At 40.3% G+C, this 19,591-nt stretch overlaps 1 protein-coding gene across 5 annotated transcripts; it reads left to right on the forward strand.

Annotated features, from left to right (window-relative positions):
* Positions 1-339: 339 nt before the first annotated feature.
* On the forward strand, positions 340-16,644 carry LOC124411109 (protein enabled-like). 5 transcript variants are annotated; one of them, XM_046890000.1, is made up of 10 exons: positions 9,325-9,647; positions 10,041-10,362; positions 11,229-11,398; positions 12,516-12,776; positions 14,027-14,088; positions 14,316-14,631; positions 15,157-15,322; positions 15,697-15,885; positions 15,999-16,251; positions 16,406-16,644. In XM_046890000.1, exons 1-10 carry the CDS (start codon positions 9,595-9,597, stop codon positions 16,432-16,434), a joined length of 1,821 nt encoding a protein of 606 aa, XP_046745956.1. In that variant the 5' UTR covers positions 9,325-9,594; the 3' UTR covers positions 16,435-16,644. The 5 variants fall into 5 exon arrangements, with proteins under 5 accessions (XP_046745954.1, XP_046745952.1, XP_046745953.1 ...); XM_046889998.1 differs by lacking the exon at positions 9,325-9,647 and adding an exon at positions 340-552 and having other exon boundaries at positions 14,316-15,322; XM_046889996.1 differs by having other exon boundaries at positions 9,322-9,647; positions 14,316-15,322.
* The last annotated feature ends 2,947 nt before the right edge of the window (positions 16,645-19,591 follow it).

The raw sequence follows: 19,591 nt of genomic DNA on the forward strand, positions 1-19,591 counted from the left end.
ACATGTTTGCGTTATTCTTCCATAAACCAAAAAAGTTTTTCGATTTTTTTCTTCGGCATTGAATCTATAAAAGCGCAATCAGTAGTTTCTCTGCGTTAGTGATGCGTAAGCGTAACTAATAGTGAAAATAAATAATATTTCACTCGGTCGGTAACAACGGACTGTAGCATCCTCTTAACGAGACGAGAAGCAGCGCGTGCACACGACAATCGATTTCCCCGCCCCGTCCGTCAAGTGTTTTGAAACGTTCTATTGGTGACCGGCAGATGGCAGGCGAGTCGAAGCCGAGCGTCGAGGGCGAGTCGAGTTTCCATTCTCGGTCATTCGTCTTGCGCTAAATCGAAGCCCTCGGTACTCGGAGTCGGCAATATGGCCGCTTGGAAGTATAATAGGGTGTTACTGTGGTGTTAGTGGTTCGGTTTTATTTATGTCGAATTACCGTAAATCCTGTCCAAATCTCGCTTGTTTTCATGGGATCAGTGAAATACTGTGCAAACGAAGACATTCGCCCTGTACGAGAGCATAGCAGTTACCAATAGCCGGGAACATGAAGTAAGTACAGCGGTTAACGGCGCGTATCTACCTACCTACCTACCTACCTACCTACATACTATTCCAAAGAATCGAAAGAAACCGAACCGAACGAGCGTTGCCGTCCTCAACGATGAAAACTGCCGGCTGCCCGCTCCGTGCGGCGCCCCCGAAATTCACCGTCATTCTTAATAATCCCCGAAACACGGTGACTCATTTCGTTCCTTCCGCCAGACTCGCCACCCTTCCTTCGTCTCTCTCTCTGTCTGTAACTGTTTTCCTCCCCTCGACCACCTCGATTCTTTCCAACTATCCGTCCGCTCGTCCTGCCTGCCTGCGATTGTTGTTTGTTTACGCTATGAACCGCGCGGGGCGATAAATAAAGCCGAGGAATAAGATAGGAGAGAAACAAGAAAGAAACGTCAGGAGTCGTCGACCGACTGACAAAGAAGCATCGCTTCTCACGATTCACCCTTGTTCTTGTGTCACGTCGAACTCCCTTGATTAGACGCAAAACGCAACCCGCCTGACAGGGGAAGTCGAAACGGGAAACAAATGAAAGCCTGAAAGGTTTGCGAGTCGGCGAAATCGACTCTCCATTGGCCTGCACGCGTGTCTGTCACAACACGCGTGTGTGTGGCGTCTGCACGCCGGCATCCCCCGCACCGTGTGTGATGCTCGATCCTGGAAGTCGGATTCAACGCCTGCCTCCTCCTCGAGGTGCGGAGAAACCCGCCGCCTCCCACCCGCGTAACGATTTTTGACAGAAGTTACCGTTTCGCCGGGGTGCGGAGACCCGCCGTCCCGATGTGCTTATTCGGCTTCCGGACGGGATTCGGTTCGACGGAAACGCGAAGGCTCTTCAATTCTCGAAATCGAAATACACTGGGTGTCTGTGTGTGTGGGTGTAAAGCGATTTGCGAGAAACCGTCAAAAATATGAGGACGAAGTTGGTTACGGGAAGGTAACGATATATTTTTAGGAAAAATCGTTGATCCGCATTTTCAGGAGGGTTTGATACACCAAATATCGCATTCTTATCAGTCTGAAGTTGGTAACGTTATTGTTATGATTCGTATTTAAAAAAAAGTCGTTATCTTTCAACTTTAAGATTACCTGAAATTTATGAAAACCGTTGATATAACGTCAATAAACTTAAATTTCGTAAATTCAACTTCTCCACTAACTCCAAAGGTGCGAAACAGTCATTTTTTGTTTCAACGTTTCAAACTTTAACGTTAATAACTTCACCCTCGTACGTTCTGAGAATCCAACAGCACCTTCAAAGACATCGTCAAGTTAAAGCTTGATCATTTTATTTCAATCTATATATACACTAATTCACAGTTACCAACTTTAATCTAGTTCGAAAATCATTCGGAATCGCTTGAAATTGCATTAAATTTAGTGAAATTATTGAGTGTCACGTAAAATCATTGACATCTTGCGATCGTTTGTTACCCGATCTGCGAGTGTATGGCCTCTGGCGAAACGTGATTGAGCTGATAGCGTTTGTACGTGCCATGCTGGTTTTTCACACGGTGAAAGTTATAGTAAAGTTATCGTAACGAAACATTGATCAAAAAATGGCTTTTTCTTAATTTCACACTAACTTTTATGAAACTAAGATTTCCAAATATGAGTGTGTTTTGTTTTATTACGGTCAATTGAATTTCAGACAATTTCAAAATGGCGAAATAACGGTTTTTCTTCAGCATGAATCGTTACGATAATTTTTTTATTTTTTGAGATTGAAGTTAATGACGTTACTGTAACGTTCCATGTTTAAGAAACATCTTTACTTCACACCTTTAGGATTACCTGAAATTTATTGAAGCATAACGAACAAAACATAATCAGAATTTTAATGGCCAACTTCTCGAATGTCATTCTAAAATTACACAACAACGAACTTTTCGTTATTTTCGTTCGTCTGTGTAGTGAAATTTCTCCGACGTTCCATAATTTATGTTTCCTACGTACTGCGTTCTCTTGATTTTTATCATCTCATCGTATCTAAAACCACTTCCTTCGTTTCTCTTGCAACTTTTTCATTCTGTATTACGTGGTGTATGCATGTTTGGGAAAGATGCGGTGCACGTAAAGAAAAGTTTCTCAACAGACTTTCTTTTCTACTGCCGTTGCGGCAATTTCGTATCAATCTGTTCCGACTTCCTAACCACAGACAATAATGATTGCAGCATTGCTCAAGATTCTGCCGCACAAATTAAATTATTCTAACATTTATCATTTTTCACAAGAGTTTAAATAGATTTTCCACGTAAATGTGATTTCAGAGAATGAATCATCGTTACTTTGTTCAATTACTATATTCGTCTATAATTGACTCATTAAAACATTTGTTATTATTATTCCATTATCGTACTTATACTCATTTTTTCTTCAAACATTCATTATCAACACGTCATTCGATGATCGATCGATATCCTGCAACTTGATACTTACTCACAAAGTTATCTTGTCCAAATCGATCGCAAAAATTCGATTTATATAATAGTAAACGTTTATGTTTTCCAACACCGTTTCTATCGAAGGAAAACACACAGGAGAAGCTGACTAAAATTAGGGAAAAAACCGGTGAGACTGGTTGACTTCAAAGTTCTAAAAAATATCGAAACTCATAGAATTAGCGTGAAGTACGTAATTTTTTTTAGATCTAATGGTATTCCCGACGATAAGAATAGCAAAAACAAGAGTTATGACAGGGTACAAACGCTCATAAAATATAAAAAAAGAGGCAAAAAGTAATGAAAGCAATTAAACGAGTAAAAAAAAAAACACGAAATCGATAAGATAATTGGAAGAACAAATGGCGAAGAAGCAGCAGCAGACCGGTTTGCGTAAACACCTCACACCCCAAGCAGGCTGGCTTTAAGGGTAAGCTTCGCAAGTCGTTCCCAAAAAATTGCAAAAACGCTGGAACAATAACAACGTTGCGGACTGATGCGCATGTATAATTTACATCTGCGGGAAAAAAGAGACGAAGAACATGAAGAATAAGAAGAAAAAGCGCGGGGGACCTCCAACCCAGCTTGGGTTCGGTTAGGCCGGTTAAATTTGCATGGATACGTAAATGTAAATCACAGGACGATGACTTCTCCTCCTCCCCAGCTTCTTCTGCTTCTTATATTCCGCTGCTCTGCTATAACGCTAGTCGCGAATCCCCCCCCCCCCCCCCCCCCCCCCTCGCACACGTTTTTGCGATCGCCCAAGGCGTTAAACCGCGGGATCTAATTTTAAGAATATCAGTCTCGTTGTTCGGCTTTGTTAAACCCACAGTTGCACTCGCCTACATTTTACACGCTGCAGAATTTCGATGTAAACTATGTATAAATAGGGTCTCGAGTCGCTGTCTGCAAAATTCCTTTGAATATGCACACAACTTAGGTATAGACCGTATAATGTGCATACATTGGGAATCCCATGCGAATCCGAGCAACGTTTCATACATACTGAACGTTTTTGATTTTTTTTTATAAAAAAAAAAAAAAAAAAAAATTTGTCCGCAATTGTCCCAACTCTGAAACGGTAAGCTCAATTTTTTCAGATTTTTTTTTTTTTATCAATTTCTCAATTGTTTGTAAAGATTGAATGTGATTTTAAAACGGAGTTGTTTGTTAAAATTTTAGAAAAAGATTTTGAAAATTGTTATTTTCTTTTTTAAATATTTCAACGTAGGGTTCACGATGGGCTGACATTAATTCATGAGATGAAATTGAAGAATTACGAATTGGTCAGTAATAGAATTTGTTTTAACGAGAATCTGCGAAAGATTGGATAAAATAAAGTATCAACTCACAATCAAGGTGAACGTAAAAAGACGTACATACATGAGAAAAAAGCTGATTGTTGTACAAATTTAGCATAACTTTTCATAACAAAATCTAAGTATGTTTCGCGAGATGTTTTATTTACTATGTTTTATTTACTAAATTTATCAGACAATCCTAAAGGTGCGAAGTAACGATCTTTCTTAAACATGCATCGTTACAGTACCACGTTACTAACTTTAACCCCAATGAAAAACCATGAACTTCATCATCGATTATACGGAACCAATTTCATATTTATTGATCTGCCAGCGATCAAACGAATAGTGCGGATAATTTTTATTCCACACATAAATGAAGATTACAGCGAAGAATCAAGAGTTGAAGTAATTGCGGTCCATTAAAAGCGTTTAGTCATCCTTAGAGTCACCGACGCGGTGACGAGTTACAACGTCTACTCACGTCTCGCTAATCGTAGTCAGTGTGTCAGGATTCAGGTAAATTGCCGTCAAGTTACCGACGCTCGAGGGGCCGGGGGGGGGGGGGGGGGGGGGGGGGGGGGGGGGGTCGTTGTTGGTATATAATATCGTCGTTACCGCGAGTCAGGTTCAGGAGAACGTAATTAGCTCGACGTACAGGTGAATCATCGAGGTGATCAGGGACCGGAGTTACCTGGCTTATAACTGTCTCATCACACGTTCCCAGTACTACCGGGACTACGTAAGATAAAACCGGCTTTTCTTGGTCTTCGTCGTCGTCGTCTTCGAGCTGCAGTGAGAAACGAAGCATCATCTTCATCGTCATCATCATCATCAGGGACATGGTCAAACACACTGGTCCTGGCAAGGTGGTGCGAGTAGATTCAGAAGCCGGCTTCCTTTCACCGCGCAGGTGACTGCAGCTGAGGTTTTTTTTCTCCCCTGATGACGAACGGCGAAAAGAAGGAAAAAGAATAACGAGAAGGGGGAGAATGAAAAGGAGGGGTGATTGTGCCGTAGCATGCAGCAGTGTGCAGAAATACGGCCAATGTTCGTCCTTGCTGGTACACCGTTGCGTTGTAACGATTGGCGTCCTCGTCCTCGTCGTCGTCGTTGTTGTTGGAATTGTAATTGCACGAATTATTACCACAGATCTCATTTTCACGTGAGAAAAAAAGGAAATTCTTGGAAACTGATACTGTATGTCTTACAGCAGCGTTAAAGAATTCTTGGTACCCACCTACATTCGTGTCAGTCACGGTATGAAGGGTTTCTACGTTACAGCTGATGTATGCCGTCATTGTTTAACACTGAAACCCAAAGCGAATATGTATTTTCTAAACGAACCGGCACGTGCGACGCGGTATGGAATCTGGAATAATGTCACCAGAGAGATATATTTATACACACACACACACACACACACACCTAAAGAGGGATTAACAGTCACGTATGTATCGAGTAGACTTCTTATCGGGTTCAATCGGCGGCTTTGCCAAGGATAAAAGGAACGCTTACATCGATCAAAAAGTATCACCGCGGTGTTTACCGCACGTAGGTATCTCTTCCTCATAAGTATAATGCACGCTGATGTGCTCTCTGTTGTGTAGGGTTGACAAAAGACCTCCTCCTCCTACACGTGGATGAATGAACCAGAAACAGGGAAGTTGGTTTTTACTTTTTTCTTTCTTTTTCCCGCTGTTTCTCTTGTTCCGTTGTATGCTGAGTCTCTTTGGTGGAGCTTTTCTCACTTTCCAACCGTTACGCGAATACGGTACACATAGTAGTTTGCTCATTTAGAGCTTCAACGTTGGGGCAATGATCGGGGAATTTAGTTTCGTGGAACTGAATGAAATTTTCAAAGGGCAACGGAGGGGGGGATAAACGAGACGGGTTATACGAATGTAAGTTTCATCTTTTATGAAAAATAAAAATAATTATCAGTCGTGTTAACGTCAGCAGTTGTTTACTTTCGACCGATATCTCGGTAGAATGTTCCGTCACGCGTGGTTAGAGATAAAAAAAAAAAAAAAAAAAAAAATCTAAGGAATTTCATGCATTCGTCGTGAACTCGTTTAAATCCAGAGTCCTAATCTCGAGCAGGTCGAGTGGTTGGGTATAGAGTACCAAAGCAATGACATAGAGAGCGTGGAGTTTCACGGTTATAGGTGTGTATAGTACAAAGAAGAAGTAAGGAACCGTGTCTTACACCATGGACTACACCACCTAGATCCGGGTATTCACGTAACGCGGAAGACGGATGCGAGAAGTTGAAACGTGATAGCGATCCGTCGTCGTCTCGTGATCTCCAAGTATAAACCTGAGAACAACGCTCTTGTTTTGCATTCTGTTAAGCTGCTGCAGTACGCGGAACCTCGTGACGATGGTGTCTTCGTTGAGTGCAGGTGGTGTGGAGAGAGGAAGAGAGAGAAAAAGCTTTTCACCGATCGATTTTGCCGAAAATTTATCCTATCTCAAATACCGATTGATTATCATTGTCATGATCGCGACCATCGCGACTAACCTCCATTAATTATTGTTCACGTTAAGGTGCTTATAAAGACTCGTTGTACACCTCGAAAACGCGGGGATGCAAAACTCCTGTACCGCTCAAGCGATCAGAATGAAACTTGGACAGTTAATGCCTTATTTTGGCAAAAAGTGGAGCGTCTTTTTACTTTTTCAAAATTTTGAAAAAAATTTTACAGATTGGTTACCACTCACAGAAATTGGCCAAATTTTCACAGTTGCACTGAATGGATCGAACTATACGGTATGATGCCACTCGGCGATGATGAAACACACATTTTGAGCCCAGTCCCATGAGATTTGATTATGAAATTACGAAATGGCAGCTGATCTGATTTTCGATTACGAAGATCAGCGAAATCTCATTTTGGCGACATTTGTTACCGACATTACGCGTAATGTATGCGTGTAATGTCGGTAAAAAATTACCGGCGCGCATGAAAGGTCGGTAACAAATGTCGCCAAAATGAGATTTCGGTGATCTGCGTAATCGAAAACCAGATCAGCTGCCATTTCGTCATTTCACAATCAAATCTCATGGGACTGGGCTCAAAATGTGTGTTTCATCATCGCCGAGTGGCATCATACCGGATAGTTCAATCCATTCAGTGCAACTGTGAAAATTTGGCCAATTTCTGAGGGTGGTAACCAATCTGTAAATTTTTTTTCCAAGTTTTTAAAAAGTAAAAAAACGCTCCACTTTTTGCCAAAATAAGGCATTAATTGCCCAAGTTTCACTCTGATCGCTTGAGCGGTATAGGAGTTTTGCATCCCCGCGTTTTCGAGGTGTACAACGCTTCTTTATAAGAACCTTAAGCGTCCGTGTGATGTAGGAGGTCATCATCAGCGACTAGTCATGCTTCATCGCTGGCAGGCACGTGTCCGTCTATCATTTCATTCGGTCGGCAATGTGTCGGACGTGTTGTCAACTGTGTCAATTGTAACAAGTCAGTATGATGAGCTGGGCAATCGAGTGGCGGAGATTGAAGATCATTCATCCGCACTTGCAGCAACACTGCGAACGATTCAAGATCCACGCACTGTCCTCACCAAAGCTCTACAGCGATGATGAGATTTTTTCTACAACCCTTTTCAGACGATCTTGCAAATCCGTCTACTGCAAGGCGAGAATGGTTGAAAAAACACTTTGGAATATGTGTCACGTAGAATAAGAAAGGCGTGCAGAGTTGTTGTTATCAGGAGAAATGTGTGGTACAGCCGGAAGCGGTCAGCAACTTCCTGCAGTTGAACATTTCATCTGGAGCCTCCAGTCTGTTCTATCACGTTGTCTGACACGTTGGATGTCATGGAAATCCCGGATCAAAACGTCCTCCGGGAAGCAATCGGGATTCACAAAAACGCTGCGAAAATCAGACGGTAGTTGGGAAGGCGTGATCAGTGAAGTTCTTTACTCCTTGCGAGTTGTTGTGACAATTTCTTTTGTGTAGTGCGGAAAATTTATTATACGCTGCGGTATTAACCCGAGATATAGTTTTATGGTTTTTTATCAATATCTGGAAAATATTATACCGTCAAGCGGAAGCGGAATGATGGTAAAAGATATGCAGTTCACTCGATTGAATTTCATTCCGAGTATCATACGTAACCATTATGATCGCGATGTATTTACGATAGTCGACATATCGGTTGATGTATTGTACCAGATGTTATGTAACAATATTCTTCAATAAAATTTAGTTTGCGCGACAACGGCGTGACTGTTGTATTGCGATTTATATACTTCGTTTCGCAATACTCGAGGATAGGGAAAATTTCATTGGAGAAAACATTTTCCGTTACTTGTTAAAAGGAGAATCGAATCCGCAACCCGAGGAAGAAAAAGCAACGGACTTTTTGAGGGGACGAGTATGAGTTGACTTTGACATATATGAGGATAAAATATATATATATATCATATATACGTGTTCAGTCGTGTGGAACGAAGCACATTATTCATCGGAATTATTCGTCCGAGTTGAGACGTTGTTTCGATTTTAATAACCAGGACTACCAATTTTTTCTAACGAATAAGAAAACGTCGAGAATATCGTCGACAAAGATATTTAAACTTTTATGTACAAATTTATTTCTAAAGAAAAATCACGTCGTTAGTGAATAAATCAGCTGATAAACATCGTTACGTGATCATTTGCTCCGGTAGCTTTGCTTCTCTACAGGGTTAAAAATCCCCTGAGATTCGAAATCGAATCAATACTATAGAAACCTCCTCGTTTAACGTGTAATTACAGGACAGTGCAAAGACGGGGAAATTAAGTTCTCAAAAAAGTCGTTGATGTTTCAATGATTTTAAACTAGCTGAAAACAAATGTCAAAAAACACTCGTTATCGTCGATAACCCTTTCCGGGTAGTCCAAAAAAGGGAGCTTACCGCAAAACGACGAGGACAACGTAATACTGCAGGTCTGACCGAAGCCGCATGTTTTCCTCGTTTCGCGAAATTCAAGTCAACCGATACCCGGGCAACAGAAGCGACACCGTAAAGCGAATCCTTGAAAGACTGGCGCAGTGTGAGGTGTCACGAAAATGGCATCGTTTACCTGCAGGCCAGCCGGGAGCTGATGGTGATGAAGTAATCGTCTTAGCCGGCTTCCTTCTTCGGACAGAGTTGTAAAAATAAATAGGAGGGGGGAGGGGGGACACCCTCTACCCTTGGCTCAGGCCAACACCTAACGGTACCCTCGATCCACAAGGGCAAAGTAACCCGAGGACGATACATACCCTTCAACAAGACTCTCATCGACACGATGGCAACCGCTAATCAGAAACGTTGGTCCGACTGGAATACCTACTGGGCATGGTATTGAATGCTAACTAATTTCACTTCCAAGCTATGTTGTTGTCTTGGCTTCTTTTTTTATTCTTCTCTTTTTGGGCCTTGTCCACAATGCCAATGGACGCGTGGCAGCGTCAATAATTACGAATAACAATGATCTTACCACTATGGCGAGTCCGGAGGATCTTTGCATCGAAACTTACTTCCGAAACACGCGATGTTCATACGTCAGATTTCCGAATTCGTTTCACAGTGTCCTTTTGAATTCGTTTTGGTTCTAATTTATGTTCAACATTCACTCTTCGCTGATGCTTTTGTTCGATTTATGCAACAGACCTCGATTTTGTTCTAGTACACTTGGTATATATATATATATATATACATTCTTAATGACACGATGAAACTGTTGCTTCGCAGTGAGGTAAGCATATCATCAGCACGGGCGTCGGTGATGGTGTACGACGACGTGAACAAGAAATGGGTGCCGAGCGGAAGTTCGTCCGGCTTATCGAAGGTGCAGCTGTACCACCACCAGGTGAACAACACCTTCAGAGTGGTTGGTCGGAAGCTCCAGGACCATGAGATAGTGATAAACTGCGCTATCCTTAAAGGACTCAAGTACAATCAGGCTACGGTTACGTTTCACCAATGGCGCGACAACAAACAAGTTTACGGGCTGAACTTCTCGAGCAAGGATGACGCCGACGCTTTCGCCAAGGCCATGCTGCAGGCTCTCGACGTAAGTGTTGTATTTTTATTTTACTTTTTCTGTCTCGTCTCGCTGACGACCAGTTCAAATTCTTTCTTTTATCAACCGTCGTCGTCGTCGTCGTCGTCGTCGTTGTGGAACTCCGTACCTCAGAGAAAGGTTCGTATATTTTCACTTCTCGTCTGTGCTACACTTGTTTACCTGCGGTGGAGACGATACGCTGACGACAAAACGGGGCGGTTTCCTTCCCTATATACACTCTATCTTCGATATACTTTACACAGGTGTACATTGAGACAGATATACAGATATATTGAATTACTTCATTGTCAAGCTAGTATAGTCGCACACGAAATCAACCGGACGCTTGCGTGGGAAGAGAGAAAGAAAACGAGATAAAGAAAAAGAAAGAGAGAGAAGGCAGGCAGCGTGCAGTGCGTCGAGCACATGCCGTGTAATTGGATAACTTATCCCGGCCACACGAATATTATATCTTCGATGCAACAAAAACACCGTCGACACTCCAGCCTTCACTTTTTCACTTCAATAATTCACAAACGAGGCTCAACTCGATTCTTGAGACCATTTACTAAAATTGTAACTCCAATACATCGTTTGCACCATTTTCCGAACCTTAGTCACTGCGTGAGATTATTACGTAGTGTGTTCACATTTTTTCTCATTTTTTTTTTTTTTTTTTTTTTTTTTTTTTTTTCTTTCCTCACCTTTTGTTGCAGATCAGGGACGATTATCCAATAACCGTGACAATTGGCAATATCTATTAATTTAGAAACCTTTTAACTATGTAACGAAGTAAATTGAGCTCGCGGGTTATTATTTTGCCATTGAAAGATCAGAGTTTAACTCGTGCTAATCCGCTTGAATTTTCATCTCAGGTCCTCAGCAACGGTAGCAATATCTCGAGGAGTCTTGGTCCAGCAGTCGCTTCTACAGCACCGGCGAATTACCAGCAACAGCAACAGTCCCAACAACAACAACAACAACAACAACAGCAGCAACAGCCTCTTGGTACTACCCAGCAGTACGAAGAGGACATGGGATACAGGTCAGTCCTTAGACTCGTTTTCCTTTTCCGATGTTGATTAATTTTTTACCCTCTCATTTTCACATCGTTTCTCGATTTACGTTTTTTTTATCGCGTCTATATCGAGTGCTTTAATTGTCCACCACTACGTGATGACGGGAGTATCTGCAATAATATTGTAAACAGGATAAGACGACGATTACGGCATTCGGGACGATTCGGGAACCTGAATAGCGGCACTTTGCCAACGATTATATGTAAATCGTCCTGCAAGGATCCATCGACTTTGATTTCCGAAGAGGACAAATAGATCCTGACTATTCTTAAACTTACAGTGAATATATATGCTCCGTCTCTTTCATCCTTGTTCCGTTATATTTATGACTTGTATTATATTAGCAGAACTATCTTATTAGAAATACCGAACATGAGGTACAGCTCTTTGGGTACGTGCTAATTAGCTGGTAATTACGTGCTATTTTTATATTTCGTGACAAAAACTACTTTGGTTATATTTTCTACATTGCTGCGACAGCATTCTTTGATATAAATTGAAGAAGGAGAAAAATTTACACCATTGTTTAGACCGCAGGTGCAATTCGAAAGTCCCTGAACTCTGCAGGAGACATATCTACTCTGTGCAATCAGGCTACCTGGAAACTTTGATCGAGTTACTCATTATTCCAACTGACTAAATGACACCTGGTAATTGAATAAATCACTACTCCCTACCGCCTGAGAACAAGAGGATTGCTGAGTATAAATCGCGACAGTTAAATTACTGCGTATTAAATTAACGAATTAATTTTGACGAAACAGTTGAGTAGATAAAGATGGTGTATCATATCAGCTCGTGCGAAGAAGTGACTTAATAGTCGCGATGACAAGTTTCTATAAATAGATGTATATATAAACGAATCAATGCAGGATGCGGAGACGACTCAATCGCATGTTGTATGCTCAGTCAAGATAACAACTGACAAAGTAAAATCCAGATAACCGAAATGACTGCAGCGATAACTGAATTCCTGTATAGAAAGGACTGACAATGAGTTACCAACGGTTTGAATGCCTCGATGATCCCATGCAAATGGTATTGGTACTTATCGTCATTAGTCAATGTGTTGGGTGCTTCCAGTCAGAGTCAAAGTCAAAGCCAAAGCCAAAGCCAGGCCCAAAACGGAGCTGCTCCATTGCAGGGGGGCCTAGGGATGGTAGGAAGCATAGGGAGCGTAGGGAGCGTGTCGAGAGTTTCCTTGTCCCTGGGGCACCTCGGTGGAACCCCGGCCCCCCCATCGGCACCTGTCGCTCCAATAGCGAGCGGCATCACGACCGTCATTCAGGTCGGGGGTGGAGTTGCGAGTCGTGGATCACCGGCTGATCGCGAGAACGTCATGAGGTGACTTACGACTGCCGGATATTATTGTATCTCCTTTTATATCCATGTATATGTGCAGTATAAAACATCTGCAGCCGGTGCTGGAAATAATATTTCTTCATTAACGTTATCACGTTATTCAAATACCGCCGACGATTCAACTTACACTTCGCTTTTCTTTGTCTTCTTTATTTGCTTGATTGGATTGACGAAGCTTGTCACTTTTTTCGCGTATTTTTTTTTTTTTTTTTTTTTTCTGTATCGCCGAATTTTTCATCGCATCTTATCGATTGGGAAAATTCTAGAATTTTGAGTACCCACTCGGGTGGGTGGATATATGTTTTGGAAAATCAAATACCCGTCAAGTAGAAAAAAGAACTTTTTTTTTTACCAGCTTGATTGGATTGACGAACCTTCTCACTTTTTTCGTGTTTTTCTGTTGTTTTTTTTTTCTCGTATCGGCAAATTCTTGCTCGTATCTTATCGATTGGAAAATTTTTTGAATCTTGGGTACCCACTCGGGTGGATGAACATACTTTTTGAAAAATGAAATTTCAGAGTGATTTAAATATTCTTCATTTTGATATGTAAAACATCGTCAACTGCTATAATTATCATTATTCTTCACGTCATTTCACACAGTTGATGATCCTCGTTCAGTTGGAGCGATTGGGAATAGATCGAAACCCCAATTGTAGGAATTCCTACCAATAACGATACGCGCCGCATGTTCCTCAGCGTTGGTCCTCGAATAATATAACGACGAATCATCAATGCCATGTGTTCACTTGATCAGTTTTAGAGATTAATAATTACTCGTAGTTACACGTACTTTCCGCTATGCATCATATAGTTACAAAATCTTGTGAATAACAAAATATATATGTTTATAATAAGGGTATGAAGAATTAGATCATAGCGATCGTCACAGCGGACGACTCTACAACCTTAACCTACATCGAAATTAGATTTCATTGTACCTCTGTGCGTATACGCCAATTAATACTGGACTCAACTGGTTCTACTATACTACCCACTAATATCAATAATGTTTCAAATTTTAATAGCATCCTTTCTAGGTAGCTGGTTTATAGAGGTATAACCACATATCCTAATTTTTCTAATCATGTTAGTCTAGCTGGCTGACTAATACGCTTTGCTCTAACCTGAAATACATATAATTAAAACCTTTTTTAGTAAGAGAAAAGAATTTCAAACGAAAATATCAACTTCAGACATCTTTATTCACGTACAAATTTTACCCCACACAGAACCATGACCAGAGAAGATGTGGCGATAATTCAAGAGCGACGGATGTCTCAGCAGAACCAAGGTACAGTGGAAAAGAAATTCCATTCAAAACACGTTTGACGTGACAATTTTCAAAACAAATCATCATTTCTTGCGCAATCATTAACTCGGCGTCGGCAGCGCCACGGTCGCGTTCGTGGCCACGAATCGAGAGGTCCTGGGTTCGAATCCCGTTGAGACTCGTGGTTTTTTCATCAACATTTTTCGTCCCATCGACGTTCCTGGCTAATGATGATGGTTTTTTCACAGTCATGAACAGCCCAAGTGCTGTGGTTCCACCGGGGTGTCCGCCAGCGGCGCAACAGCAGTCTGGCCATCATCGGACCTCGTCAGCACCCCCGGCGCCTCAACCGCCGGTAATGCCGGGCCCTATAAACCCGGCACAGTCACAAATGGGGGGCGGTGGTCCACCGGTACCGCCGCCACAACCACCGGCAGCACCCCCACCACCCTGCCCGCCGTGTCCCCCATGTCCGCCGTGTCCACCAGCGACGATAAGCTACCAACAGCAACAGCCTCCGAGTGTCAACACCGCACCCGTACCACCCCCGATGATGATGAACCAGTACGCATCATCCTCCCAAAATCCCAACCAGTCACAATCCCAGCCAATATATGGTACCAATCAGGGGAATCAGTACGGTGTTGTTGGTCAAAACAGTATTTACGGTGTCAGTGGTGGTGCGAGTCAGAGTAACGGTGGCAACCAATACTGCGCCGGTAGTCAGAACAGTCTGTACGGTTCCACGACGGTTCAGAGTGGTAGCGGTGGTCACTTCGGCAGTAATCAGAGCATTCAGAATAGCCAACAGCAGCAACAGTATGGTAGTAATAATTCCATAAACCAGTATGCGACCAGTGGTCATAATCAACAGTCACAGTACGCGGTTATTGGAAATGGTTCCCATAGTCAGTCGCAGTCGCAGTACGCGGTTGTTGGAAATGGTAGTCAGCAGTATGGGTCGACCACCGCTGCCCAGTCGAGTAATAATAATTCGTCAAACCCGTACGGTACCCCTTCAAATTTGGTCAATCAGTACGGCTCTCATTCCATTTTGAATTCTAACACTTATGCTCCTCCGGTTGGCAGCAACGGCCCACCGCCACCCCCTATGGGCCCACCCGGTGGCCCTGCTGCCCCACCCCCACCTCCACCTCCGCCCGCACCCAACGCTAACTCAAACAGTTCAGATGCCCCGCCTGATACCAATTCGTTAGCTGCTGCCCTCCAGGCTGCGCGTCTCAAAAAGAAACAGGTAAGTTCAGAGCAGCCAAGATACTTCATCCAAGATGTCCAGTTGCCGTAACAATTTCCATGCTCTCATGTTATATGATACAAATTTGTGTATCGGCTTCGTGGACGTGATTTAAAATATCAACTGAACATCTTCACTTCGACGCATCTTTGTACAATGACTCGATTGATAAATTCAATTTTTTTATGCGCATTTTTAATCAACTATTAGGAAATCACTTGTTGAGTCTTGACTGGACACCCTGGATCTCTAGCAGACAGAAGATAACGTCTCACATGTAGACCGACGGCTTTCATCTGTTCATTTTCATCAATCACCATTGTCGTTTTCTTGTTTTATTGTTTGCTTCTTTCTCCTCATATTGTACTTTCTAGCAATCCCAGCCAATCGAGAACAGCGGCTCGAGCACGAGCAGTAGTGGCAGCGCCACTGGAGGGAGCGGCAACTATGGGACACTTGGACGTGGCGGGGGCGGAGGAATAGCTTCTATGATGGATGAGATGGCTAAAACACTTGCACGCAGGCGCGCAGCTGTTGAAAAGAAACAGCCAGAACAGCCTCCGGTATGTATCGAAAAGGAACTTAGTCACGCTTAATTTATTCTGAGAGAAAATTGTAAGATCACTTTTGAATCGATTTGTCGAGGTTTGACCATACGGTGAAATTTTTCTCTCAGGAGCCAGACAATTCGCCGGGTAAGGGTTCCTGGGATAAGAACAATTCTTCGAATAACAAATTTGCAAATGGCGCCGAATCCCCAAAGTCAGCTCGCAAGAGGTTCGGCTCCGCCTCGGAAGACACATTGCTCAAGGTGAACGGAGTCAACGAAGGTGCGCCGTTGTCTGCCCAGGAAATGGAGGCATTTAAGGCTGAAATAATCAAGGACGTTCGTAGAGAGTTTCAAAAGATGAAACAGGAGATAATCGAAGGTATGTTTCAAGTTTTAGGCATTCTCGACATCTTACAAAACTGTCTGTATTTATTATCGTTCTTTCACTTTCTTCTCAAAAATTGAAGAATTTCATGTTATGCTGGATATATGAAGGAATTCAATGAATGTCAAGCTTTTCTTTTATTTTTCAGCACTCAGGTCGGAATTGAGCAGAAGGTAAAGTCAGCCTGATTTATCGTAAGGTTCGTTTTCTACGGTATATTTATAAATGGATTCTACTGAAGTAAAAAAAAAAAAAAAAACAACAAAAAAAAACTAAAGCAGAAAAAAAAACCACATAAGAAATGAAAAACAAATAAGTTAAAAGTAAGAAATTCATCATCGACAAGCGCGGAAGACGCAGATTTTTATCACACTCTTATGGGGGGGGGGGGGGGGGGGGGGGGGGGCGGAAACGAAGGATAAAAAAACAGAAACTACAAAACTAAACAACAAAGTAACAATAGAAGATATTGTTGGAAGAACAAAGCAAATGAACGGGAATAGAAAAGAAACGAAGAGAGAGATACATACACGATGTAGTAATATCCATGTATATCAGCCATTTGTATGTATAAGTACCTTGAATTAACTTAAATTAACTTAACTTAAATTAAATTAAATTATAATTAGTACCTATTTTACGTCTCTTACATTATACATATACATAACTACACGTATGTATGCATATTGCCTTCACGGTCGATATAACATAATACCTACCTATAAATTAACGATACACCTATAATCGTCGTAACAACACGTGCTGCTCATTGTCGTCCATAACTTTGGGCCTGAAACACCTTTTGTCGCGCCTGAAACGAAAGTTTTTCTTTCTTTAATGTTTCTTTCGTAAACAACGATCATCTTACCTGTATAACACTATTTTTTTCTCTCCTTAATTCACTCGCCGGCACCGAACAAATCTACGTTTTTTTTTTTTTTTTTTTTTTTTCTTCCATCTAATTTATCCAACTCCCCCCTAAGAAAAAAAAAAAAAAAAAAGAAAAAGGAAACTAAGTCTAGCCTAAATTGCTTTTAGTAGCTACACTCCTATTATCCTAAGTTTTCTATTATGAAATCGATTTTCACCAACTCAGGTACATACTTGAGTATTGAAATTTGTTCGTTAATGTTGATTAACTTTGTGCGGAGAATTCAAAATCGAAAACGTCAATGGTTGATATATCTGAGAGGTAAAATCTTTTTTTCTTTTCACTCAGGATGAAGTTCATTGTACATTTTGTCTTTATAATTGAAGGATCGATCAATTGCTCAATTTATCTCTTCGCGTTGAATTTGAAGAGTTGATGTTGAATTATTAAATAAATGAAAAGAAATAACATATATATATATATCAACCAGACGTAGAATTTACGCAAGTTTTTAATATCATTTCACGAACATTAAATCACACTTTAATCCATTCAAAGACAGAAACGATGGGAGAAGAAAATAATAATAATAAGAGAAACGCACACGAACGCACATCATTTTTCAATTACCCAATTGCTACGTGCACTGTCATCATATCCTCCGCCCGCCCTGTAGGTAATTGTGCTGTGAACATTGACGTATATTAAATAGGGATCGAAGTCAGTAAAGATCTGTGGTAATCTGTGATTATATACTGCAGAAATAATCACATTTTGAAATTATTTTATCTTTCTATATTGATTTTAAATTTACTTTCTAAGCCCGATAGATTTACAATTTTTATTTTTCTCACCGGGATGGCAAGAAATATATTTGTCATAGCCTGAGTGTTTTTATAACTCGTATTTTATTACTTTATTCAATATCAATTAGTTTGTCTTTCTCTTTTTTCAAAGGTATTTCTGTTATTATCTTCCAAGTCTCTAATTGCAGTTTTATTTAACAATAATTCTTTCCGGATCGATAGAATTGGTACGGCGCCGCAAAAAAAATTTTATAAACTCAAGTATGAGAAAAGTATTGAGGAGAAAAAATTGACGTATTTATTCTTCGAAGAACCATGATAATAATTCGTTGCAATGAAACGCAAGTTTTGACTGATACATTATACATATAATTCAATTTTACTGATGCATGTATAAATGTATAATTTACGATTAGATGATAAATATCCCTGCTTTGGGTTACGCATTATATTATGATAGACAAATTGTTTAGAGGGTAATTTTATTGATGACTGAATATAACAAATGACCGTTGGACGATGTGAGAAATTCGCTGGTGAGAAAAAATTACAAGTTTAAAAAAAAAAAAAAAAAAGAAAAAAGAAAAAACAAAGAAAAGATTTTTTAAATAATTATCAAAATTAAGGAAACCAAACGTAACAAGTCGGTTATATATACATATATATATATGTATCGTGAAAATTGAACACGCGCCATACATTAATCATAATAATAATAATAATAATAATAATAATAGTAATAACGACCTATTGACATGCGTAAGGTTTTAAATGGAAAAAAAGGGCAAATAAAAAACAAAAAACTAATGTTACAGCACCTTTTTAAATTTTCGGTAATCATATAAGTTATTACGTATCGCTTGGCAGTTTTTTTTTTTTTTTTTTTTTTTTTTTTTCAATTGAGAACAATGATAAATCGTGATGCTGTAATGATTATAACAACAACAATAATAATAATAACAATAATAACAGTAGTTGTAACGATGATAAGAATAATAATGATAATGATAATAATATTGATACTGTAATATCAATTATTCGTGAATAGAGTTCTTTAATCTATTCACTGATCAGTTTAGCAATAATTTTTATGAAATCCTTTTTTTCAACTCTCATTTACCCAATGAACTATAAAAATATACACACAAACGCATTTGACGCGTGATTAGTTGATCAATTTTTTGTTTTTGTTTTTTACACGCGGTGTCAATCGAGCGTCTAGATTCTTATCTGTGAAATTTTACGAACAACAGTTTTATCATGACAATGTGAAATGAAACGTTTGGTTAAAAATTTTATAGGTACATACATACATACTTTATATAGATACTTTATCGCTGTATATTGTGATATGATATAACGTTTAAGCGGCGACGACGCGACGGAAGGTGGTGGATTAAAGGACAATGCCATAGTATGTAATACACTATACATCCATACGTAATCCATACGTATATAGGTATTATGAGTAAAAAAATTTTGCTGTAATCATTCCGCCGATTTTATTGACGAGAAGATTTTTGTCAACCTTCATACTTTTATAAATCCTATAACTGATAATATCACAATTATATAAATTTTATTGTTGTACTTTTCGTACAATACTTGCCGATTTTGCTTTTTCTTTTTTCTTTTTCCTTTTTTTTTTTTTTTTTTT

This window comes from Diprion similis, chromosome 10 (assembly GCF_021155765.1).
Source record: "Diprion similis isolate iyDipSimi1 chromosome 10, iyDipSimi1.1, whole genome shotgun sequence".
Taxonomy (NCBI): domain Eukaryota; kingdom Metazoa; phylum Arthropoda; class Insecta; order Hymenoptera; family Diprionidae; genus Diprion; species Diprion similis.